Below are 24,160 nucleotides of genomic sequence, written 5' to 3' on the forward strand. Positions count from 1 at the left end.
GGTAATAAACTAAATGTTTAAATACAGTTCTGGTTCCTACTCTGTCTCCCTCGGGGTGTGACAGCCGGCTCGGTTCCCGACATGCTTCCCAGGAAGCCACTTCCACCCACTCGGCTCCATGGGAGGAGAGAGTCCTTGGTCACACCGGCAAGGGGACTCGGCCCAAGGAAGCCTCTTGTGAGCCACAGTGGAACTAGAATGGAGAGGATGGGGCTGAAGATGGGATACATCCCGGCTCTGGTTGCCTCAGAGATGCCTTCAAGGCTGTTCCTGCTGGGAAAACACAGCCCAGAGAGCTGCCAGGGAGGATCTACGTTCCGTGGTTGCGCTTCATCGTAGAATAGTTTGGGTTGGAAGGGACCTTAAAGATCATCCAGTTCCAACCCCCTGCCATGGGCAGGGATACCTTCCACCAGATCAGGCTGCCCAAGGACCATCCAACCTGGCCTTCAACACTTCCAGGGATGGGGCTGAAGATGGGATACATCCCGGCTCCGGTTGCCTCAGAGATGCCTTCAAGGCTATTCCTGTTGGGAAAACACAGCCCAGAGAGCTGCCAGGGAGGATCTACGCTCCGTGGTTGCGCTTCATCGTAGAATAGTTTGGGTTGGAAGGGACCTTAAAGATCATCTAGTTCCAACGCCCTTGCCATGGGCAGGGACACCTTCCACCAGATCAGGCTGCCTAAGGCCCGTCCAACGTGGCCTTCAACACCTCCAGGGATGGGGCAACCACCACTTCGCTGGGCAACCTGTGCCAGGGCCTCACCACCCTCATCATGAAGAAATTCCTCCTTATGTGCAGTCTAAATCTGCCCCTCTCCAGTTCCCCATTCCTCCTCGTCCTATCACCACAAGCATTTGTGAACAGCACCTCCCCAACTTTCTTGGAGCCCCTTCAGGTACTGGAAGGTCGCTCTAAGGTCTCCTTGGAGCCATCTCTTCTCCAGGCTGAATAACCCCAACTCCCTCATCCTGTCCTCGGATGGGAGGTGCTCCAGCCCTCGCATCATCCTTGGAGCTCTACTGTGGACCCACCCCACCACCAAGCAGCAAAGAGCTGGAGGAACCGCGGCTGTCGCTGCCACAAGGGATAACGATAGCCTGGCATCACGGCTGGCAGCAGCTTTGGTGTTTACCCATCCCATCCAGAACAGGCGACGCCATCCAGGAATGAGCGCTTTACATCATAATTTAAGCTTAGGGCTAAAAAACAATGAAGATTCCAAGCAGAAGCAAACGAAGGGCCAAAGAATCCAGCGTCCAGCGATCCCTGCAGTGCAGATCCCAGCTCACAAAGCTGCCAGATGGTTGTTGAATAGAGAATTAAATGAGCAGCAACGGGATCGTGGGTGCCTGCTGACCCCATAGCCCTCCCAGCAGGAGGAAACGGAGCATCCCATGGATGGACCCAGCTCCAGCACCGTTTTCCAGCCCAAATTTCCTCTCCAGACCCTGCACATAGCTCCAATTCCTTTTCCAATGTTTCCCACTTGTGAAGCTGCAAGTGCAGCTCCAGAGTGAATGGTGGGAGCGGGATGCCGTGTGGATCAACAACCAAGAAAGGACTTAAGCCACTGCTGGGATGCTTTCCCTTCATAACACCCAGTTTTCCTGGCAGTTCCGACACCAAGGTGGAATTCTCCTTGCACTCATCAAGCCGATTGGAGGAGTTGGAGCTCCTAACGTGACACTGCCATGGATTTCAACCCCTGGTGTAACGCAAAGGCCCTGGGAAGCAGCGGGAGAAGGAAACTTGGCTGCAGATTGTACGCAGGCCTCCGGGCTTCACCGGGAAATGAGGTTGTGGATCACATGCAGGGCTCTGGACTCTATCTGGGAGCACCATGTGGGCTGGAATGCAGAAGAAAGAGGCACAGAGAGCAGAGGTGCTTCCCCAGGGAAGGGGAGACTCCGAGTAAACCAAACTGCACTGGGAAAAGGGGGCCCTCGCAAGAAGCCTTAGTGTTTTCCAAAAGGAAACAACAGGGAAGCACATAGAATCATGGAATAGTTTGGGTTGGAAGGGACCTTGAAGATCATCTAGTTCCAATTCCCCCTGCCATGGGCAGGAACACCTCCTACTAGACCAGGCTGCCCAAGGTCCCATCCAACCTGGCCTTCAACACCTCCAGGGATGAGGCAGCTACAACATTCCTGGCCAAGCCTGACATCTTTGATGCCTTTTCCCTCTTCAGAACCCCTGGTAGGACCTTCCCCTGTGAGAAGGAACCCAGTCAGGTCTCTGCTCCATCTCCAGCGTTCCTAGTTCTGCCTTGGGGAACTCTTTCCATGCACAGCCCAGTGGCACATGGAGCATTCCTGCACGGTGGGAATGGCACCGGTTCCTGGGCAGCAGGAACAGCACCACAGCCTTCACGCAGGGATCCCAAAGCCATGGGGCAATCCAAGGAAGGAAGCCAGGAAGCTGCCTTTACTGAGGCGCTGCTGCGAAGCCGACAGGTAATCCCTGTCCAAAGGGTTGTATCAGCCAGTGATGGTCTTGGTGCTCAGAATCAACCCCTGGCAATCTTGGTTCCTGCTGTCACGCTGTAACTCAGGTTTAAGCCGTGCAACCCACATGAAGACCGTGACAGAATCGTAAAGTCATGGAATCATTGCGGTTGGAAAAGCTCACCAAGCTCATCCAGTCCAAGCACCAGCCCAGCCCTCCAGTACGGACTGAACCCTGTCCCCAAGTGTCACATCCACACGGTTTCCAAACCCCTCCAGGAATGGGGACTCCCCTAAAGCCCTGGGCAGCCTCTGCCAGCCCTTGACCTCAAGGAATTGTTCCCAGTCTCCAGTCTAATCCTTACATGGATCAACTGGAGGCCGTTCCGTCTCGTCCCATTGCCTGTTCCTTGGGAGCAGAGCCTGACCCCTGCCTGGCTCCAACCTCCTTTCCAGGAGCTCCACAGAGCCAGGAAGTCTCCTCTCAGCCTCCTTTGCTCCAGGCTAAACAGTTCCAGGTCCTCAGCTGCTCCCAAAATCCCCATGATCCAGACCCATCCCAGCTCAAATTCTCCTGCAGAGCCTTCCTGCCCTCCAGCCTACAGATCCATGCCCAGAGCCCTCCGTAGAGCCTTCCTGTCCTCCAGCTCATGGATCCATGCCCAGATCCCTCTGCAGACCCTTCCTGCCCTCCATCCATGGATCCATGCCCAGATCCCTCTGCAGACCCTTCCTGCCCTTCAGCCCATGGATCCGTGCCCAGATCCCTCTGTAGACCCTTCCTGCCCTCCAGCCCAGGGATCCATGCTCAGAGCCCTCCGCAGAGCCTTCCTGCCCTCCAGCCTATAGATCTGTGCCCAGATCCCTCTGAAGAGCCTTCCTGCCCTCCAGCCCATGGATCCATGCCCAGATCCCTCTGTAGACCCTTCCTGCCCTCCAGCCCATGGATCCATGCGCAGATCACTCTGCAGAGCCTTCCTGCCCTCCAGCCCAGGGATCCATGCTCAGATCCCCCTGCAGAGCCTTCCTGCCCTCCAGCCCATGGATCCATGCTCAGATCCCTCTGCAGAGCCTTCCTGCCCTCCAGCCCGTGGATCCATGCTCAGATCCCTCTGTAGAGCCTTCCTGCCCTCCAGCCCATGGATCCATGCCCAGATCCCTCTGTAGAGCCTTCCTGCCCTCCAGCCCATGGATCCATGCCCAGATTCCTCTGCAGAGCCTTCCTACCCTCCAGCCCATGGATCCATGCCCAGAGCCCTCTGTAGAGCCTTCCTGCCCTCCAGCCCATGGATCCACGCCCAGATCCCTCTGCAGACCCTTCCTGTCCTCCATCCATGGATCCATGCCCAGATTCCTCTGTAAAGCCTTCCTGCCCTCCAGCCCATGGATCCATGCTCAGATCCCTCTGCAGAGCCTTCCTGCCCTCCAGCCCGTGGATCCATGCTCAGATCCCTCTGTAGAGCCTTCCTGCCCTCCAGCCCATGGATCCATGCTCAGATCCCTCTGTAGAGCCTTCCTGCCCTCCAGCCCATGGATCCATGCTCAGATCCCTCTGTAGACCCTTCCTGCCCTCCAGCCCATGGATCCATGTCCAGATCCCTCTACAGAGCCTTCCTGCCCACAGACAGATCCACATTCCCGTCCAACCTGGTTTCATTTCCAAACTGACTGAGGGAGCACTTGATCTCCTCATCTAGATCATGGATAAAGAGATTCAACAGAGCCAGTCCCAAACCTGATCCCACGGGAACATCACCTGTTTTGGGATGAGGTGGGATGGGCCTGGACTTGGAGGTGTTTAGCTTGGGGGTCGGGCGCTGCTCCCAAGGACCAGGCAATGGGACGAGACGGAACGGTCTCCAGTTGGTCCAGTAGAGGGTTAGACTGGATACTGGGAACAATTCCTTGAGGTCAAGGGCCGGCAGAGGCTGCCCAGGGCATCAGGGGAGTCCCCATCCCTGGAGGAGTTTAAATCTGTGCGGATGTGGTCCTCAGGGACACGGTTGCATGGTGGGGTTGGCAGTGCCACATGAAGAGTTGGACTTAGTGGTGTTAAAAGTCTTCTCCAAGCTCAATGATTCCATGATTCTATTCTATCCCCAAGGTTGCTCAGAGCTGCAGGAGAGCCGCGCAGCCCCTCAGTGCTGCTCAGCCTGGACAGGATCCTGAGGACCATTGGGTGGAGCCACAGCGGGCACGGGGAAAGGCTGGAAAACCAGCATTTCTCATCAATCCAGCACAATGCCCACAGGATGCTGCGTACACGGATAGAACACGGTTATGAGTGCAACCACATGGTCCAGGGAGCTTAAATACCTTTTCCAACCTCAACAACTAAGGAGCTGCCAGAGCCTTCATCCTCCTCCTCATCCTCATCCTCGCTGCCATCCCTACCTGACTCCTCCAACCCCAGGACCCCCAAAGCAGCTCCCCCCACCAAGAATAGCACTCCAGGACCCCCTCCAATTGCCCCTTACACATGCCTTGAGAGAGGAGACATCTCCAGAGCCTTCCTCCTCCTCCTCTTCACCCTCCTCTGGGTCACTGCCCGTCTCCTCCAGCTCCAGGACCCCCAGTGTTGCCCCCCACCCCCAGAACAGCACTTCCTTGCAGCCAAGACCCCCACCACCACCCGTATGTGTGTCTGGGGGGATGAAGAGCTGCCAGAGCCTTCATCCTCCTCCTCGCTGCTGTCCCTACCTGACTCCTCCACCCCCAGGACGCCCAAAGCAGCTCTCACCTACAAGAACGGCACTCCAAGACCCCCTCCAGTTGCCCCTTACACATGCCTTGAGAGAGAAGACACTCCCAGAGCCTTCCTCCTCCTCCTCTTCATCCTCCTCTGGGTCACTGCCCATCTCCTCCAGCCCCAGGACCCCCAATGTTGCCCCCCGCCCCCAGAACAGCACTTCCTTGCAGCCAAGACCCCCCCCACCACCCGTATGTGTGTCTGGGATGGGTGAAGAGCTGCCAGAGCCTTCATCCTCCTCCTCATCCTCATCCTCGCTGCCATCCCTACCTGACTCCTCCAACCCCAGAACCCGCAAAGCAGCTCCCCCCACCCCAAGAACGGCACTCCATGACCCCCTCCAGTTGCCTCTTACACATGCCTTGAGAGAGAAGACACCTCCAGAGCCTTCCTCCTCCTCTTCTTCATCCTCCTCTGGGTCACTGCCCGTCTCCTCCAGCTCCAGGACCCCCAGTGTTGCCCCCCACCCCCAGAACAGCACTTCCTTGCAGCCAAGACCCCCACCACCACCCGTATGTGTGTCTGGGGGGATGAAGAGCTGCCAGAGCCTTCATCCTCCTCCTCGCTGCTGTCCCTACCTGACTCCTCCAACCCCAGGACCCCCAAAGCAGCTCTCCCCTACAAGAACGGCACTCCAAGACCCCCTCCAGTTGCCCCTTACACATGCCATGAGAGAGAAGACACCTCCAGAGCCTTCCTCCTCCTCTTCTTCATCCTCCTCTGGGTCACTGCCCGTCTCCTCCAGCCCCAGAACCCCCAGTGCTGCCTCCACCCTCCCAGAATGACACTTTATAGTGGCCAGGACACCCCCCCGCTGCCCTTACCCGCGTCGGGGGGGGTGAGGAGCCATCAGAGCCTTCATCCTCCTCCTCTTCCTCCTCCTCGCTGCTGTCGCTTCCCGACTCCTCCAGCCCCGAGTAGACACTCTCCTCCTCGCTGTCCGTCACCTCTTCGCTCTCCGCACCTTGGAAAGGCTGGAATGGAATCGGGAAGGACAAAGAGAGAGTGTCAGGATGGTGGCACCACCCGAGGCCTCTCTGGGCCGCGTCCCCGGGCCAGGCCGCGCCGCCGGTAACCATGGCAACAAGACCCCATCGCCTCTCCCCCCTCTCACCTCCGCCATAGCTGAACCCCGCGTGCAGCACCACGTGGGCGCGGGGGGTCAAAGGTCACGGCCCCGCCCCCTGTCCCGGCTTGTGGGTAGCACTGCGCATGCGCGCATGGGGCTGGCTCATTCAGGAAATACCGATGCTAAAGGGGACGTGGGAACGGCGCGCACTGCGCATGCGCAGAGCGGGATGCGCGAATTGAGGCGGGGCGGGGCCTGGGGCAGTGGCCACGGAGCGTAATGCGCATGCGCAGACGGGAACCCGCTCATTAAGGAAATGCCTGGGCTCGGCGAGGGGGGCCACGGCTTCTCCTGCCCATGCGCAAAGCGGGATACGCTCATTAAGGAAGTGCTGGTGCTGGGAGGCGTGGCCAAGGCGTGTTCTGCGCATGCGCGTGCAGGGATCCGCTCATTGAGGCCCTTCAGGCTCTTTAAGCGGCGTGAGAACTGCGCGTTATTGCGCATGCGCACTGCTGGACCCAGCCCATCGAGCCTGCGCAGGCGGTGGGGGGAGGGTGCGTAGGCGACTGCTCCGCACTGCGCATGCGCATTGCTTTACCAGCCCATTAAGGCGACGGATGCACTAAGGGGGCGGGGGGAACCGCGCCGTACTGCGCATGCGCACAGAGGTATCCGATCATTGAGCTGGCGCAAGCGCGGAGGGGACGTGGGAACCACTCCGCACTGCGCATGCGCATTGCTTCACAACGCTATTGAAGCGGTGAAGGCGCTGAGGGGGCGTGGGCACGGTCGGCCCTGCGCGTGCGCAAAGGACATGCGCTCGTATAGGAGCAGCCGGTGCCGAGCGTGGGAACCGAGTCGCATTGCGCATGCGCACAGAAGTTTCCGCTCATTGAGGCAGCGCAGGTGCTGAGGAGAGCCGTGGGAACCGCGCTGCACTGCGCATGCGCACTTCTTCTCCAGTCTATTGAGGCGGCGTACGCACTGACGCTCACTGGGGGTGCGGTCTGCGCATGCGCGTTGTCTCCCACCGTGTGGGGGCGCTCGCCTTCCCCCGCGTCCCAAGATGGCGGCGGCCATGCCCGGAGCCGCGGGTGTCGATGCGCAGGGAGCGGCCGGGCCTCGCCTCGGGCTCTGAATTCCCCCCCTCGCCTCCAACCCTGACCCGGGCAGCGGCTTCTAGAGGTGGAGGGGGGGGCAAAGTGCTTCGTCCCAGTATGGAAGGGCCCGGTGTGGCGACGGGGGGTGGTGGGGGCACCAATGTCCCCGCCTTCCTGACGAAGCTGTGGACGCTGGTGGAGGATCCAGACACCGACCCGCTGATCTGCTGGAGCCCGGTGAGTGCGGGGGTGGGCTCAGGGACACGGATCCGGGTGGATACCTTCCTTGGACAACCCAAAACACATCCTCTTCCACCCCCTGGAGGGACAGGGACACCTCCCACTGGATCGGGTTCCTCCAAGCCCCATCCAACCTGGCCTTCAACACTTCCAAGGATGGGATCTGGGGGTTCTGGTTGATGGGAAGTGAGAATCATGGAACCAGGAGATGGTTTGGGTTGGAAGGGACCTCGAAACTTATCCAGTTCTACTACCTGGATGGGCAGGGACACCTCCTACTGGATCAGGTTTCTCCAAGCTCCGTTCAGTCTGGCCCTCAACTCCTGTAGGGATGGGACCTGAAGGTTCTGGTTGATGGGAAGTGAAAGTCATGGAGCCATGAGATAGTTTGACTTGAAAGGGACCTCCAAACCCATCCAGTTCCAACCCCCGGATGGGCAGGGATAGCTCCCACCGGATCAGGTTCCTTCAAACCCCATCTAGCTGGCCTTCAGCATCTCCAGGGACAGGATCTGGGGGTTCTGGTTGATGACAAGTAAGAATCATGGAGCCATTGGATGGTTTGTGTTGGAAGGGACCTCAAAAGCCATTCTGTTACACCCCATGGGTGGGCAGTGACACCTCCCGCCGGATCAGGTTCCTCCAAGTCCCATCCAGCCTGGCCTTCAACACCTCCAGGGATGGGATCTGGGGGTTCTGGTTGATGGCAAGTGAGAATCATGGAACCAGGAGATGGTTTGGGTTGGAAGGGACCTCAAAACCTATCCAGTTCTACCCCCTGGATGGGCAGGGACACCTCCTACTGGATCAGGTTTCTCAAAGCTCCATTCAGCCTGGCCTTCAGCTCTTGTAGGAATGGGACCTGAAGGTTCTGGTTGATGGGAAGTGAAAATCATGGAGCCATGAGATGGTTTGACTTGGAAGGGACCTCAAAACTTATCCAATTCCACCCTCTGGATGGGCAGGGACACCTCCCACCAGATCAGGTTCCTCCAAGCCCCATCCAGCTGGCCTTCAGCACCTCCTGGGACAGGATCTGGGGGTTCTGGTTGATGGCAAGTAAGAATCATGGAGCCATTGGATGGGTTGGGTTGGAAGGGACCTCAGAAGTCATTCTGTTCCACCCCATGGATGGGCAGGGACACCTCCCACTGGATCAGGTTCCTCCAAGTCCCATCTAACCTTGCCTTGAACACCTGCAGGGATGGGATCTGGGGCTTCTGGTTGATGCCAGGACAGAATCATGGAACCATGAGATGGTTTGGGTTGGAAGGGACCTCCAAACCCATCCAGTTCCACCCCCTGGATGGGCAGGGATACCTCCCACCGGATCAGGTTCCTTCAAACCCCATCTAGCTGGCCTTCAGTATCTCCAGGGACAGGATCTGGGGGTTCTGGTTGATGACAAGTAAGAATCATGGAGCCATTGGATGGTTTGTGTTGGAAGGGACCTCAAAAGCCATTCTGTTACACCCCATGGGTGGGCAGTGACACCTCCCGCCGGATCAGGTTCCTCCAAGTCCCATCCAGCCTGGCCTTCAACACCTCCAGGGATGGGATCTGGGGGTTCTGGTTGATGGCAAGTGAGAATCATGGAACCAGGAGATGGTTTGGGTTGGAAGGGACCTCAAAACCTATCCAGTTCTACCCCCTGGATGGGCAGGGACACCTCCTACTGGATCAGGTTTCTCAAAGCTCCATTCAGCCTGGCCTTCAGCTCTTGTAGGGATGGGACCTGAAGGTTCTGGTTGATGGGAAGTGAAAATCATGGAGCCATGAGATGGTTTGACTTGGAAGGGACCTCAAAACTTATCCAATTCCACCCTCTGGATGGGCAGGGACACCTCCCACCAGATCAGGTTCCTCCAAGCCCCATCCAGCTGGCCTTCAGCACCTCCTGGGACAGGATCTGGGGGTTCTGGTTGATGGCAAGTAAGAATCATGGAGCCATTAGATGGTTTGGGTTGGAAGGGACCTCCAAACCCATCCAGTTCCACCCCCTGGATGGGCAGGGACACCTCCCACCGGATCAGGTTCCTCCAAGTCCCATCCAGCCTGGCCTTGAACACCTCCAGGGATGGGATCTGGGGCTTCTGGTTGATGCCAAGACAGAATCATGGAACCAGGAGATGGTTTGGGTTGGAAGGGACCTCAAAACCCATCCAGTTCCACTCCCTGGATGGGCAGGGACACTTCCCACTGGATCAGGTTCCTCCAAGCCCCATCCAACCTGGCCTTGAACACCTCCAGGGATGGAGCCGCCACCACTTCTCTGGGCAACCTGGGCCAGGGTCTCACCAACCCTCACAGGGAAGAATTTCTTCCTGAGATCTCATCTCAGTCCTCCCTCTTTCAGTTTAAAACTGTTCCCCTCGTCTTGTCCCGTCACTCCCTGATCAGGAGCCCTTCCTCAGCTTTCCTAGAGGAGGAAGGATAATGGATACTTCCATACTGAAAGCTTCTCTAAGTTCTCCCTGCAGCTTCCTCTCCTCCAGGCTGGACAACCCCAACTTTCTCAGTCTGTCCCTGTACGGGAGGTGCTCCAGCCCTCGGATCATCTTCATGGTCTCCTCTGGACTCACTCCAACAGCTCCATGTCCTTCCTGAGGTTTCTCCTCAGATGACTCCTTTTGAGTGGTCCGAGAACCACAGTAGAGTGTAATTGTGGAATCACAGGATGGTTTGAGTGGGGAAGGAGTCTTGTGTCCAGTTCTGGAGTCCTCAGCACAGGAAGGACATGGAGCTGTTGGACCGAGTCCAGAGGAGGCCATGGAGGTGATCCAAGGGCTGGAGCACCTCCCGTACGGGGACAGGCTGAGAGAGTTGGGCTTGTTCCACTTGGAGAAGAGAAGGCTATGGGGAGACGTTAGAGCAGCTTCTAATACAAAAAGGGACTCCAGGAAAATTGGAGAGGCGCTGTTCTTCATGCAGTGCAGGGATAGGATGAGGGGAACGGTATTGATCTGCAAGAGGGGAGATTTAGATGAGATCTTGGGAAGAAATATTCTCCGTTGAGGGTAGAGAGGCCCTGGGCGAGGATGCGCAGAGAAGTGGTGGCTGCCCCATCCCTGGAGGTGTTCCAGGCCAGGTTGGATGGGGCTTGGAGCCCCTGATCCAGTGGGAGGTGTCCCTGCCCATGGCAGGGGGTGGAACTGGATGGGCTTTGAGGTCTCTTCCAACCCAAAGCATTCCATGATTCCAGGATTCTAAGTCAGGAGGAAAAGGGCAGCCAAGCCTGCTGCAGTGGAGAGGCCAGCGGGTGGAATGTCGAGCTGCTTGCAGAGATCCCCAAGCGACAACTGAGTACTTGGTATCCTTGCCTCCATTACTAGCAGAAACGCAGCTGAGATTCCGAGCAGGACATTTGTTTCTTTTTCTGATAAGATACGCAGGAGCAACGGCACCCAGGCACCTTCCACAGAGCTGTGAGCCTGCTGAGAGACATCGGCAGAGAATCATAGAGGAGTTCCGGTTGGAAGGGACCTTAAAGATCATCCCGTTCCAACCCCACTGCCATGGGAAGGGACAATCCCACTGGATCAGGCTGCCCAAGGCCCATCCAACCTGGCCTTCAACACCTCCAGGGATGGGACAGCCACAGCTTCTCTGGGCAACCTCTTCCAGGGCCTCACCAACCTCATGGTGAAGAAGTTCCTCCTTATATCAAGCATAAATCTGCCCCTCTCCAGTTTATATCCATTCCCCCTCGTCGTATCCCCACAAGCCTTTGTGAACAGCCCCTCCCCAGCTTTCCTGGAGCCCCTTCAGGTACTGGAAGGTCACTCGGAGTTCTCCTTGGAGCCTTCTCTTCTCCACGCAGAACAACCCCAACTCTCTCAGCCTGTCCTCGAATGGGAGGTGCTCCAGCTCTCACATCATGCTTGGAGCCTCCTCTGGACCCGTTCCAACAGCTCCATCTCCTTCTTCTGTTGAGGATTCCAGAACTGGACCCAATCCTCCAGAGGAGATCTCCCAAGAGAGGAACAGAGGGGCAGAATCCCCTCCCTCGCCCTGCTGGCCACGCTGCTTTGGATGCAGCCCAGGACACAGGTCATTTCTGGGCTGTGAGCACACATTGCTGGCTCACGTTGAGCTTCTCCTCCCCAGCACCCCAAGTCCTTCTCCTCAGCGCTGCTCTCCATCCCATCATCCCCCATCGTGTACTGAAATTGAGGATTGCTCTGACCCAGGTGTAGGACCTTGCCCATGGCCTTGTGTCTTGGTTAAGTCTTAGATCCACGTGGTCTACACTTCCATACTGGTGTTCCACTGGTTTGGAGCCACCTTCTGAGCTCCTTGATATTCCTGGTGTTGGAAGTAAACATTTCGCAAGTCAATAGGATCTCTGGAAACCGATGGAGAGTGTGGTCCTTCCCCAGAGTAGCTTTCTCCTTCTTTTTCTGTTCTGGTGGATACAAAAAGGTTTTTTGCCCGCAGGCGTCCCAGGTGTTTGTCAGCCGATCATTCCCAGCTTCCTATCTTTAATCCCTCTCTTCTGATGTCCTTTAAGAGCAGGTGGAAGGAGCAGAATGTAGGGATTCGAGAATACGGATCCCTCAATGCCAGCGATGGGAAAAGGGGCCATTTCTGCGTTTGAGGAGAAGTCAGCTCCGTAGGAAGCAGAATGTGATGGAGAGCAGCCCTGAGGAGAAGGACTTGGGGTGGTGGGGATGAGAAGCTCAACATGAGCCGGCAACGTGTGCTCACAGCCCAGAAGGCCAACAGTGTCCTGGGCTGCATCCAAAGCAGCGTGGCCAGCAGAGACGGAGGGGATTCTGCCCCTCTGTTCCTCTCTTGGGAGACCTCCTCTGGAGGATTGGGTCCAGTTCTGGAATCCTCAACAGAAGAAGGAGATGGAGCTGTTGGAACGGGTGCAGAGGAGGCTCCAAGGATGATGTGAGGGCTGGAGCACCTCCCATCCGAGGACAGGCTGAGAGAGTTGGGCTCGAGGAGAGATGCCTCGAGGAGATCTTAGGGCGACTTTCCAGTTCCTGAAGGGGCTCCAAGAAAGCTGGGGAGGGACGTTTTCCAAGGTCATGGAGTGATAGGATGTGTAGAAATGGGTTTAAACTGGAGAGGGGCAGATTTAGACTAGACATAAGGAGGAACTTCTTCATGATGAGAGTGCTGAGGCGCTGGCACAGGTAGCCCAGGGAAGTGGTGGCTGTCCCATCCCTGGATATGTTGAAGGCCAGGTTGGATGGTCCTTGGGCAGCCTGATCCAGTGGGATGTCCCTTCCCATGGCAGAGGGGTGGAAATGGATGGTCTTTAAGGTCCCTTCCAACACAAACTGTTCTATGACTCTTTGATTCTATTTGGGATCGTTTGCTGTGTTTATGTCCTCTCCAAGGCATGCTCTGGTGGTGAACGGAGCTAAATGCCATTGGGACTGGTCCCAAGTGATGTTTCCAGGTCTCCAGGATGGCACTCGCTCTGTTTAATCTCTTTATGTGTGATTCAGTTGAGGGGAGCGAGCAACTCCCTCAGTCAGTTTGGAGATGAGACCAGTTTGGGCAGGAGTGTGGATCTGCTGGAGGGCAGGAAGGCTTTGCAGAGGGATTTGGGCATGGATCCATGGACTGGAGGGCAGGAAGGCTCTGCAGAGGGATCTGGACATGGATCCATGGGCTGGAGGGCAGGAAGGCTGTGCAGAGGGATCTGAGCATGGATCCATGGGCTGGAGGGCAGGAACGGTCTGCATCTTTGGTTAGAGATTATCCAGTTCCAACTCTCCTGTGATGGGCAGGTACACCTCCCATTGGATCAGGTTGCTCCAAGCCTCTTCCAACAAACACCTCCAGGGACGGGGCAACCTGATCCAGGGCCTCACCACTCTCATTGTGAAGAAGTTCTTCCTCATGTCCAGTCTAAATCTGCCCCTCTGCAGTTTATACTCATTGCCCCTTGTCCTGTCACCACAAGCCTTTGTAGAAAGTCCCTCCCCAGCTTTCTTGAAGCCCCTTCAGGTGCTGGAAGGTCGCTCTAAGGTCTCCTTGGAGCCTTCTCTTCTCCAGGCTGAATAAGCCCAGCTCTCTCAACCTGTCATTGGATGGGAGGTTCTCCAGTCCTTGGATCATCTCCATGGCCTCATCTGGACTCACTCCAACAGCTCCACGTCCTTTCTGTGCTGAGGACTCCAGAACTGGACACAGGGTCCAGGTTGGGTCTCACCATAGCGGAGCAGAGGGGCAGAATCCCCTCCCTCGCCCTGCCGGTCCCACAGCTTTGGACGCAGCGCAGGACATGGTGACTTTCTGGGCTGTGACCACACGTTGATGGCTCACGTGGAGTTTCTCCTCTCCCAGCACCCCAAGTCCTTCTCCTCAGGGCTGCTCCCAATCCATTCTCCACCCAGCCTGGAATTGTGCTTGCGATTGCCCTATCCAAGGTGCAGAAGCTTCCCATTGGCCTGGCTGAATTCCATGGGGTTCCCATAGCTCCACCTCTCCAGCCTATCCAGGTCCCTCTAGATGACATCCAGTCCTTCTGGTGTGACAATGTGTGTAATGGGCCTAAACTGCCTGGAAATGGGAAAACTCCGAGGAATTGGAGAGAGAAATCATAGAATCATGAAATCATTGAGGTTGGCAAAGTTCTCTCGGCTCATCCAGTCCAACCATCAGCCCAGCGCCCCCGTTCTGACTGAACCGTGGTCCTCAGTGTCCTCTTCTGCAGGCTGGAAAGCCTCAGTTCTCGTGCTGAAGTGATGTAGTGTTCAACAGACGAATTGTAGGATGGATCTCAAAGTTAGGGAGCAAATCCCTGATGTAGTGGTTCCAAAGGTTCGACATCATTGCCTGGAGCAAAAGAGGTTGAGGAGAGACCTTCTGGCTCTGTGCAGCTCCCGGAAAGGAGGCTGGAGCCAGGCAGGGCTCTGTTCCCAAGGAACAGGAGATGGGATGAGAGGGAACAGCCTCCAGTTGGGCCAGGGGAGGGTTAGACTGGATATTGGGATCAGTTCTTTGAGGGTGAGGGCTGCTAGAGGCTGCCCAGGGCAGTGGAGGAGTCCCCACCCCTGGAGAGGTTCAGAAGACGTGTGGATGTGGTGCTGAGGGATGTGAACGGTATCCATGTGTGCATGTGTCCATTGGACATCAACAGCTCCACACAAAGCATGTTCATTCCTACTTAGAGCCGAGCGTTCCTGGTGATGGGACCAGTGCTGGTGTCACTCTGGTTCCACGGGATTTGTGTTTGTGGGCTCCTTTTGGGATAACGGTAGTCCGTAACATACCTTTTTGTTTCTTGACAGAGTGGAAACAGCTTCCATGTGTTCGACCAAGGCCAATTTGCCAAGGAGGTGCTTCCCAAGTACTTCAAACACAACAACATGGCCAGCTTCGTGCGGCAGCTCAACATGTGTGAGTATCCTCAACATCAGAAGGAGATGGAGCTGTTGGAACGGGTCCAGAGGAGGCTTCAAGGATGATGGGAGGGCTGGAGAACCTCCCATCCAAGGACAGGCTGAGAGAGTTGGAGTTCTTCAGCCTGAGAAGAGAAGACTCCGAGGAGAACTTAGAGCGACCTTCCAGTACCTGAAGGGGCTCCAAGAAAGCTGAGGAGGGACTGTTCATAAAGGCTTGGAGTGATAGGACGAGGGGGAACGGGGATAAACTGGAGAGGGGCAGATTCAGACCAGACGTGAGGAGGAACTTCTTCATGATGGGAGTGGTGAGGCCCTGTAACAGGTTACCCAGAGAAGTTGTGGCTGCCCCATCCCTGGAGGTGTTCAAGGCTATGCTGGATGGGCCTTGGGCAGCCTGATCCAGTGGGATGTCCCTTCCCATGGCAGGAGACTGATCTGGATGGTCTTTGAGGTCCCTTCCAACCCAAACTATTGTATGATTCCGTAGTCTGGCTGCTGCACGAGCAAACTTGATCTGAGTGGGTCTCCCAGGTTGGGTATAGAAGGAGTCATCTCCCAAGCTTTCCCTGTCCTGGTTGAGTACCCCTGTGCTACTGGTTCCCTCTTCCCTGCTGATCAAGCAATATCCTTCTTCTCCATGTGCCCCCTTCCTGGATTTCCCACCTTAATCCTCCTCTGACCTTTGGGATGTGCAAGGAATCCACGTGTTCCAGGCCTGAGTAAACGCTTCGAGGTTGATGGTTGTGTTTGTAGCTTTCCTTCTTGGGATTATCCCAGAAATGTTGCTTCATGGCGACGGCCCGGCTTCCATCCCGCGCACCTGGATAAAGGCCGCTTTTTTACTTGAGGGTTTTGAGGTTCTCCAAAGGGATCTGAACAGACTGGACCAACGGACTGAGACCGATGGGATGAGGTTTAACAAGGCCAAATGCTGGGTCCTGCACTTGGGACACAACCATCCTGTGCAGCTCCAGGCTTGGGGAAGAGCGGCTGGAAAGCTGCCCCGTGGAGAAGGACCTGGGGGTGTTGGTTGACAGCAGCTAAACACGAGCCAGCGGTGGCCCAGGTGGCCAAGAAGGCCAATGGCATCTTGGCTTGGATCAGAAACGGCGTGGCCAGCAGGGCCAGGGAGGGGATTCTGCCCCTGGTGAGGCCACACCTCGAATCCTGGGTTCAATTCTGGGCTCTTCACTCCAAGAAGGACCTTGAGGGGATGGAGAGTGTCCAGAGAAGAGCAACGAAGGTGGTGAAGGGGCTGGAGAACAAGGGTTGTGAGGAGCGGCTAAAAGACCTGGGGTGGTTTAGCCTGGAGAAGAGGAGGCTGAGGGGAGACCTTATTGCTCTCTATAACTACTTCAAAGGAGGTTGTGGTGAGGTGGGCGCTGCCTCTTCTCCCAAGTGAGAGGAGACAGGACAAGGGGGAACGGCTCAAGCTGCACCAGGGGAGGTTCAGATTGGACATCAGGAAAAACTTCTTCACTAAAAGGTTCCTCAGGCCCTGGCAGAGGCTGCCCAGGGAGGGGGTGGAGTCCCCATTCCTGGAGGTATTTAAAAGACAGGTAGACAAGATGCTCTGGGACATGGTTTGGTGACAGGTAGGAATGTTTGGACTCAATGATCCAAGAGGTCTTCTCCAACCTAGTGATTTTATGATTCTTTCACACCCTGCTCCCACCAGGCTGTGGTAGAGATTAACTGGAATACTCCAATTGTGGCTGCTGACGGTGTTCCGGTGGCGTTAGAAGGGGTGATGTTTTCATTGCCTTTCAACTCCGTGGCTTTGGGGCACATCCTGGGCTTCCCGACCAGAGCTGTGAGCTTTTAGGAATCTGCTGTGATGTGCTCTTCAAAATCACTTGAAGATCAGGAAACCGGCCGATACCACGACAACAATGGCTGATCCTTCTGGATCATTTCTTGTTGGAAGTGCAGGGAACGTTGGAACCACAGCTGTGGGCTGCAAAACTCCAATGATGTTCATCCCAGCAGTTTGTAGGAATGCCAAGATCCAAAAGGGCTTCCATGGAATGCTTTGGGTTGGAAGGGACCTCAAAGCCCATCCAGTTCCACCCCATGGACGGGTAGGGACACCTCTCGCTGGATCAGGTTCCTCCAAGCCCCATCCAACCTGGCTTTCAACACCTTCAGGGATGGGGCAGCCACAGCTTCTCTGGGCAACGTGGGCCAAGGCCTCCCTACCTCATTCCTTCCTAAGATCTCATCTCCATCTCCTCTCTTTCAGCTCAAAACCATGTCCCCTTGTCCTATCCCTACACTCCCTGATCAAGAGCCCCTCTCCAGCTTTCCTGGAGCGCCTTCCATCCTGGAAGCTGCTTTAAGGTCTCCTTGGAGCCTTCTCCAAGCTAAACAAGCCCAACTCTCCCAGTCTGTCCTTGTATGGAAGGTTCTCCAGCCCCCGTATCGTCTCCATGGCCTCCTCTGAACTTGCTTCAACAGGTCCATGTGCTTCAGTACCTGTCCTTGTACTTTAGTGGTGATTCCAAAGGTGATTGAAGGCTGGAGAGAAGTAGGTTGAGGGAAGACCTTGTGCTCTGCGCAGCTCCCAGCTCTGGATCCAGATGAGGGTCGGGCTCTGCTCCCAAGGACCAGGCAATGGGACGAGACAGAATGGTCTCCAGTTGGTCCAGTAGAGGGTTAGACTGGATACTGGGAACAATTCCTTGAGGTCAAGGGCTGGCAGAGGCTGCCCAGGGCAGGGGGGAAGTCCCCATTCCTGGAGGGGTTCAAAACTGTGTAGATGTGGCACAGAGTGTTGGGCTGTTGATTGGACTGGATGAGTTGAGTTGGTCTTTTCCAAACTTTAATGATTCCATGGTTTTCTGTTTATCCCGCTGAGCTTTTCTCCCTTTGCTTTTCAGATGGCTTCCGAAAGGTTGTCCACATTGAGCAAGGAGGATTGGTGAAGCCAGAAAAAGACGATACTGAATTCCAGCATCCATACTTCATCCGAGGCCAGGAACATCTCCTGGAGAACATCAAGAGGAAAGTAACCAGCGTAAGTTTACAAAGCAGCTCTTGCTCTTGATAAACTGTTTAAAACCAGAGGATTCATTAGGGAAGCACAAGTGTGCTGGAAGTGGCGATGGATGTTGGGATCATCATCAGGTGCTCATCAGCTGCTGGCAGCTCTTGATATCGGTCCTTTTTCCTCGTGGATCTCATTCTCAGTGCTTCCAGCATTGAGCAACCTGATCCAGTGGGAGGTGTCCCTACCCATGGCAGGAGCTTTGGACCAGACGGGCTTTGAGGTCCCTTCTGGGATCTGTGCGTGCACTGCAGATGTGGTGGAGCAGCAGATGGCCTCAGGAGATCCAAGGACACTGGTGAACTTTCCAGGCTACTTGATTAAGATGGAAGTGTGGGCTGAAGCAGAATGCTTCGAGAGAACATCTCACTCCTCTGCATATCCCAGGCTCTCAAATAACCAAAAATGCTGTTTTCACTGAGGCTTTTTTGTTCCTCTGACATTTTCACAGTAGGCAAACACATTGGGAGTTAAAGGGGTGTTAGAGATGGACACCTAAACTGCTGGAGACTGGAGAGGAGTTGCTGTGGAACAGGCGGGATGTCATCCATAAGGACATGGACAGGCAGGAGAAGTGGGGCTGGGAGAACCTCAGGAGGTTCAACAAGGGCAAAGTCCTACACCTGAGCTGGGGCAATCCATGGTTTCAAAACAGGATGGGGGATGATGTGATGGAGGGCAGCCATCAGGAGAAGGACTTGGGGTGCTTGGAATGAGAAGCTCAATATGAGCCACAACGTGCGCTCACGGCCCAGAAGGCCAACCGTGTCCTGGGCTGCATCCAAAGCAGCGTGGCCAGCAGGGACAGAGGGGATTCTGCTCCTCTGTTCCTCTCCTGGAAGACCTCCTCTGGAGGATTGGGTCCAGTTCTGGAATCCTCAACAGAAGAAGGAGATGGATATGCAATGGCAGGAACACCTCCCACTAGACCAGGCTGCCCAAGGCCCCATCCAACTTGGCTTTCAACACCTCCAGGGATGAGGCAGCCACAACTTCCGTGGGCAACCTCTTCCAGGCCCTCACTGCTCTCATGGTGAAGAAATTCATAGTATCCTAGTATAGTAAAGGTTGGAAGGGACCTTAAATATCATCTAATTCCAACCCCCTTGCCCTGGGCAGGGACATCCCACTGGAACAGGCTGCCCAAGGACCATCCAACCTGGCCTTCAACACCTCCAGGGATGGGGCAGCCACAACCTCCCTGGGCAACCTGTTCCAGTGTCTCACCAATCTCATAGCGAAGAAAGTCTTCCTAATTTCTTCCTAATTCCTCCTCATGTCCAGCTTAAATCTGCCCCTCTCTGGTTTATACCCGTTACCCCTCGTCCTATCACTCCTGTTCCCTTTGTGAACAGTCCCTCCCAATCTTTCCTGGAGCCCCTTCAGGTACTGGAAAGTCACTCTAAGGTCTCCTCGGAGCCTTCTCTTCTCCAGGCGGAACCCCAACTCTCTCATCCTGTCCTCGGATGGGAGGTGCTCCAGCCCTCCCATCATCCTTGGAGCCTCCTCTGGACCCGTTCCAACAGCTCCATCTCCTTCTTCTTTTGAGGATTCCAGAACTGGACCCAATCCTCCAGGTGAGGTCTCCCAGGAGAGGAATAGAGAACATCTTGAGCCGTTGGCCAGCTGAAGGTTTGTTTAGGCAAACAGCTCCTGTGCAGACCTTCGCTTCCATCAGAGTGCTGCGTTTCTGATCCCAAAAGATGTTTTGAGCCACTGCTGTGCTCTCACAGCTCAGAAACCATCCGTGTCCCTGACTGCATCCAAAGCTGTGAGACCAGCAGGGAGGGAGTGGATTCTGCCCCTCTGCTCCACTCCAGTGAGACCCCACGTGGAGCCCCGTGTCCAATTCTGGAGTCCTCAGCTCAGAAAGGACATGGAGCTGTTGGACTGAGTCCAGAGGATGCCATGGAGGTGATCCAAGGGCTGGAACACCTCCCAGACAAGGACAGGCTCTGGGAGTTTGGGGTTGTGGAGCCTGGAGAAGAGAAGGCTGCGAGAGGATCTTAGCACGGCTTCTGATATGGGAAGGTTCTCCAGGAAAGCTGGGGAGAGGCTCTTGATCAGGGAGTGCAAGAATAGTATGAGGGGAACTGTTTTAGGCTGAAAGAGGAGAGATTGAGATGAGATCTTAGGGAGAAATTCTTCATTGTCAGGTTGGGGGGGCACTGGCCCAGGTTGCCCAGAGCAGTGGTGGTTGCCCCATCCCTGGAGGTGTTGAAGACCAGGTTGGATGGGGCTGGGAGCGGCCTGATCCAGTGAGAGGTGTCCCTGCCATGGCAGGGGTTGGAACTGGATGGGCTTTGAGGTCCCTTCCAACCCAAACCATTCCATGATTCCATGATTCTGTGACTTTTCTAGGCTGTGAAGGAATGTGAGGTTCCAAACGACGCTCTTCTTGCAGAAAACCTTATGTTCACCACTGCATGGAGCATGTTCCTCTGTGAGGGCAGTGACTGGGCTGGTGATGGAGACAGATCATTTCCAGTATCAACTTTGAAGCTTATATAACCCTTTTGTAGGAAGGAAACATCCCTGACATCTTCCTTTCTGTCTCCAGGTATCCAACATAAAGAATGAGGATATAAAGGTTCGGCAAGACAATGTCACCAAGCTGCTGACTGACATCCAGGTGATGAAGGGCAAGCAGGAAACCATGGACTCCAAGCTGTTGGCCATGAAGCAGTAAGTATGCGAGGAGCAGTGGCATGGAGAGTTTCCACAATCGTTTCTCTCTTGAACGCGTTTTAAGACCTCCTAGGAGAAGGCTGGTGCTTGCTCTCCGTTCTGGCTTGGATTGGGGTGAGATGGAGGGTTGAGGAACCTTCTGAACTTAATTAAAACCCATTAATGAGGTGGCATTGCAGCAGCTGGACCTGTGGGATGCAGTGGGAAGCTCTTTTGGAGTACAACGCTGCTTTGAGGTGTCACTGTTGAACCCACGAGCTTCCTTCCCTGCCCTAGAGGTGACAACTGGAAATTCCCATCGATTCGCGTTGCTGAGGGTTTCCATTGTGATTTCTTGTTTTGGCTTCTGCTGCATCAGAGTGTCCCAAGTCGTTGGGATAATATCCTCTGTCCATCTATTCTATGTTCTTCCTCCTGGGTCTTGACTCCTTACTTGCACCAACTTAAATTCCCGCTGGATTGCGCTCTCCTGGTCTTTGCTGCTGGGTTGGGAGGTGGAATGGGTCATCCTGGGTCTCAAATCCATACTGCATCACCTTTAGAGAGGATCAGGGCATTTTTCTCACCCATATGGGACTTCTTTTCTTCTCGCAGTGGTTGTATAGAAGGATTTAGTTATATGAGTCCGATTAGGTGTTGGAATCTGGAAGTGGGGCGGCAGGAGGTGGCTTGCGTCAAGACTCCTAACGTTGCCTTTAATGGTAGATGCCTGTGAAGCTGGTGAGCATGAAGATGTGGGTGTGCGATTCCCTTCGGCACCGTTACAAATCTTGATAAAAAGTTGATTTTTTTTCTTGTTGACCTGCCCACAATCCCAAGTGGCCAAGAAGGCCAATGGCATCTTGGCTTGGATCAGAAGCGGAGTGGCCAGTGGGTCCAGGGAGGTGATTCTGCCCCTGGTGAGGCCACACCTCGACTCCTGAGTTCAATTCTGAGCTCCTCACTCCAAGAAGAATGTTGAGGCTCTGGAGCGTGTCCAGAGAAGAGCAATGAAGGTGGTGAAGAGGCTGGAGAACAAGAGTTATGAGGAGCAGCTGAGGGACCTTGAGTTGCTTAGCCTGGAGAAGAGGAAGTTAAGGAGAGACCCCCTCAACAACTACCTGAAAGGAAGTTGTAGAGAGGTGGATACTGGTCTCTTCTCCTAAGTGACAGGTAATAGGACACAGGGGAATGGCCTCAGGCTGCGCCAGGGGAGGTTCAGATTGGACATCAGGAAAAACTTCTTCACCGAAAGAGTCTCAGGCCCCAACAGAGGCTGCTCAGGAGGTGATGGACTCACCCTACCTGGAGGGGTTTAGAAGAAGGGGAGATGAGGTACTTAAAGATATGGTTTAGTGGCAGATATGGATGGTTGGACTCAATGATCTTAGAGGGCTTTTCCAACCTGGTGATTCTATGATTCTATGGAATCATCAAGTTTGGAAAAGCCCTGGCTCCAGCTTCCCTTCGGGAGCTGCACAAAGCCATGAGGTCTTCGCTCAGCCTCTTCTCCAGACTAAACCCATCGTTAACTCCCTGCTGTGGCCCTGGATTGGAAGCTGGTTTTTCCACTTCCCTGGAGAAGCAATCAGCTACCTGAAGGGGTCTGATTCCCACTCCCATGATCTTCCTCAGGGGTCCATACTGGGACCAGTGGTGGTTAATATCTTCATCAATGATATTGACAGTGAGATCGAGGGCAACCTCAGCAAGTTTGCAGATGACATTGAGCTAAGTGGGGCAGTTGTCACACTGGAAGGACAGGATGTCATCCAGAGGGACCTGGACAGGCTGGAGAACCTCAGGAGGTTCAACAAGGCCAAGGTCCTACACCTGGGTGGGGGCAATGCCCAGTTTCAGTACACGATGGGGGATGATGTGATGGAGAGCAGATGTGAGGAGAAGGACGTGGGGTGCTGGGGATGAGAAGCTCAACGTGAGCCACAATGTGCGCTCACAGCCCAGAAGGCCAACCATGTCCTGGGCTGCATCCAAAGCAGCGTGGCCAGCAGGGACGGAGGGGATTCTGCCCCTCTGTTCCTCTCTTGGGAGACCTCCTCTGGAGGATTGGGTCCAGTTCTGGAATCCTCAACGGAATAAGGAGATGGAGCTGTTGGAACGAGTCCAGAGGAGACTCCAAGGATGATGGGAGGGCTGGAGCACCTCCCATCCGAGGACAGGATGAGAGAGTTGGGGTTGTTCATCCTGGAGAAGAGAAGGCTCCAAGGAGACCTTAGAGCGACCTTCCAGTACCTGAAGGGGCTCCAAGAAAGTTGGGGAGGGGCTGTTCACAAAGGCTTATGGTGACAGGACGATGGGGAATGGATATAAACTGAGGAGGGGCAGATTTAGACTGGACATGAGGAGGAATCTCTTCACGATGAGGGTGGTGAGGCCCTGGAAGAGATTGCCCAGGGAAGTTGTGGCTGCCCCATCCCTGGAGGTGTTGAAGGCCAGGTTGGATGGGCCTTGGGCAGCCTGATCAAGTGGGATGTCCCTTCCCATGGCAGTGGGATTGGAACTGGCTGATCTTTAAGGTCCCTTCCAACCCAAACTATTCTATGATTCTATGATGCATCCTATCTGTTGGCCGCTGTCGTCCCAGACGTTCTCACCTCAGGTTCATGGAGAAGGCTTCTGTGTTGGTACAGTTTTTTCTCCAGGGAAAGGAACACCAGGAGCCGTCTTGGAACTCTGCTCCAGTCTTGTGCTCCCACCTGGTACATCTTAATTCCTGAGGCACTTGCAGCCCCGTGGCCTCTTTTAAGGTGAAGCCCCTGGGCTCATATTTAGGATGAGAGCATCCACAAATAGGTCTCTGGGCTCCATTCTGGCCCCTCTGTTGGTTCTCCTACAGCAACCGTTAGCATCCTTAATTAGAACTGATCTGTAAACCACTAGGTGGAGTGCCTCCAGCGTCCAGGAGCTCCACGCATCCCACAGCCTCTCCGAGTGACACCACTTCCCGGTCTCTTAGTAATTAGTGGATAATCGGTGTGGTTTGTGCTTTTTGGAAGCTCATGGTGTCAACGGGCTCCTGTGAGACAACTAAAATTAAAGGGTTTGAGGAAACTATGAGCGTTTTGCAACCGCCTAAGGGCAGCTCTTTATCCTTGAGATCATCTTCTCATAAAATCATGGAGTGGTTTGGGTTGGAAGGAACCACAAAGCCCGTCGAGTTCCACCCCCCCTGCCCTGGGCAGGGACACCTCCTACTGGATCAGGCTGCTCGCAGCCCAATCCAACCTGGCCTTCAACACCTCCAGGGATGGAGCAGCCACCACTTCTCTGGGCAACCTGGGCCAAGGCCTCCCCTCCCTTACAGGAGAACATTTCTTCCTAAGATCTCATCTCAGTCTCCCCTCTTGCAGCTCAAAACCATTCCCCCTCATCCTGTCCCTGCCCTTCCTGATGAAGAACCCCTCCTCAGCTTTCCTGGAGCTCCTTTCCCTACTGGAAGCTGCTCTAA

At 55.1% G+C, this 24,160-nt stretch overlaps 2 protein-coding genes across 6 annotated transcripts in view; one reads left to right on the forward strand and one right to left on the reverse strand.

The window, feature by feature from the left end:
- Positions 1–6,728, reverse strand: part of BOP1 (BOP1 ribosomal biogenesis factor) — a 96,489-nt gene extending 89,761 nt beyond the window's left edge. For 2 of the 4 annotated variants that reach the window (XM_054057735.1, XM_054057739.1), the window contains exons 1-2: positions 6,592–6,728; positions 6,027–6,176 (exon numbers count right to left, since the gene is read on the reverse strand). In XM_054057735.1, coding sequence (XP_053913710.1) covers positions 6,027–6,176; positions 6,592–6,630 — 189 coding nt within the window. In that variant the 5' untranslated portion in view covers positions 6,631–6,728. Of the gene's footprint in view, positions 1–6,026; positions 6,177–6,316; positions 6,467–6,591 lie in introns of those variants that run through there. The other 2 variants (XM_054057736.1, XM_054057737.1) reach the window with 1 other exon arrangement.
- A 541-nt stretch (positions 6,729–7,269) lies between these two features.
- The window catches only part of HSF1 (heat shock transcription factor 1), a 72,350-nt gene continuing 55,459 nt past the window's right edge, over positions 7,270–24,160 (forward strand). For both annotated transcript variants that reach the window (XM_054057751.1, XM_054057752.1), the window contains exons 1-4: positions 7,270–7,608; positions 14,865–14,973; positions 17,858–17,994; positions 20,585–20,709. In XM_054057751.1, the coding sequence (XP_053913726.1) occupies positions 7,285–7,608; positions 14,865–14,973; positions 17,858–17,994; positions 20,585–20,709 (695 nt within the window). In that variant the 5' untranslated portion in view covers positions 7,270–7,284. The remainder of the gene's footprint in view (positions 7,609–14,864; positions 14,974–17,857; positions 17,995–20,584; positions 20,710–24,160) is intronic.

This window comes from Cuculus canorus, chromosome 2, assembly GCF_017976375.1.
Source record: "Cuculus canorus isolate bCucCan1 chromosome 2, bCucCan1.pri, whole genome shotgun sequence".
Lineage (NCBI taxonomy): Eukaryota > Metazoa > Chordata > Aves > Cuculiformes > Cuculidae > Cuculus > Cuculus canorus.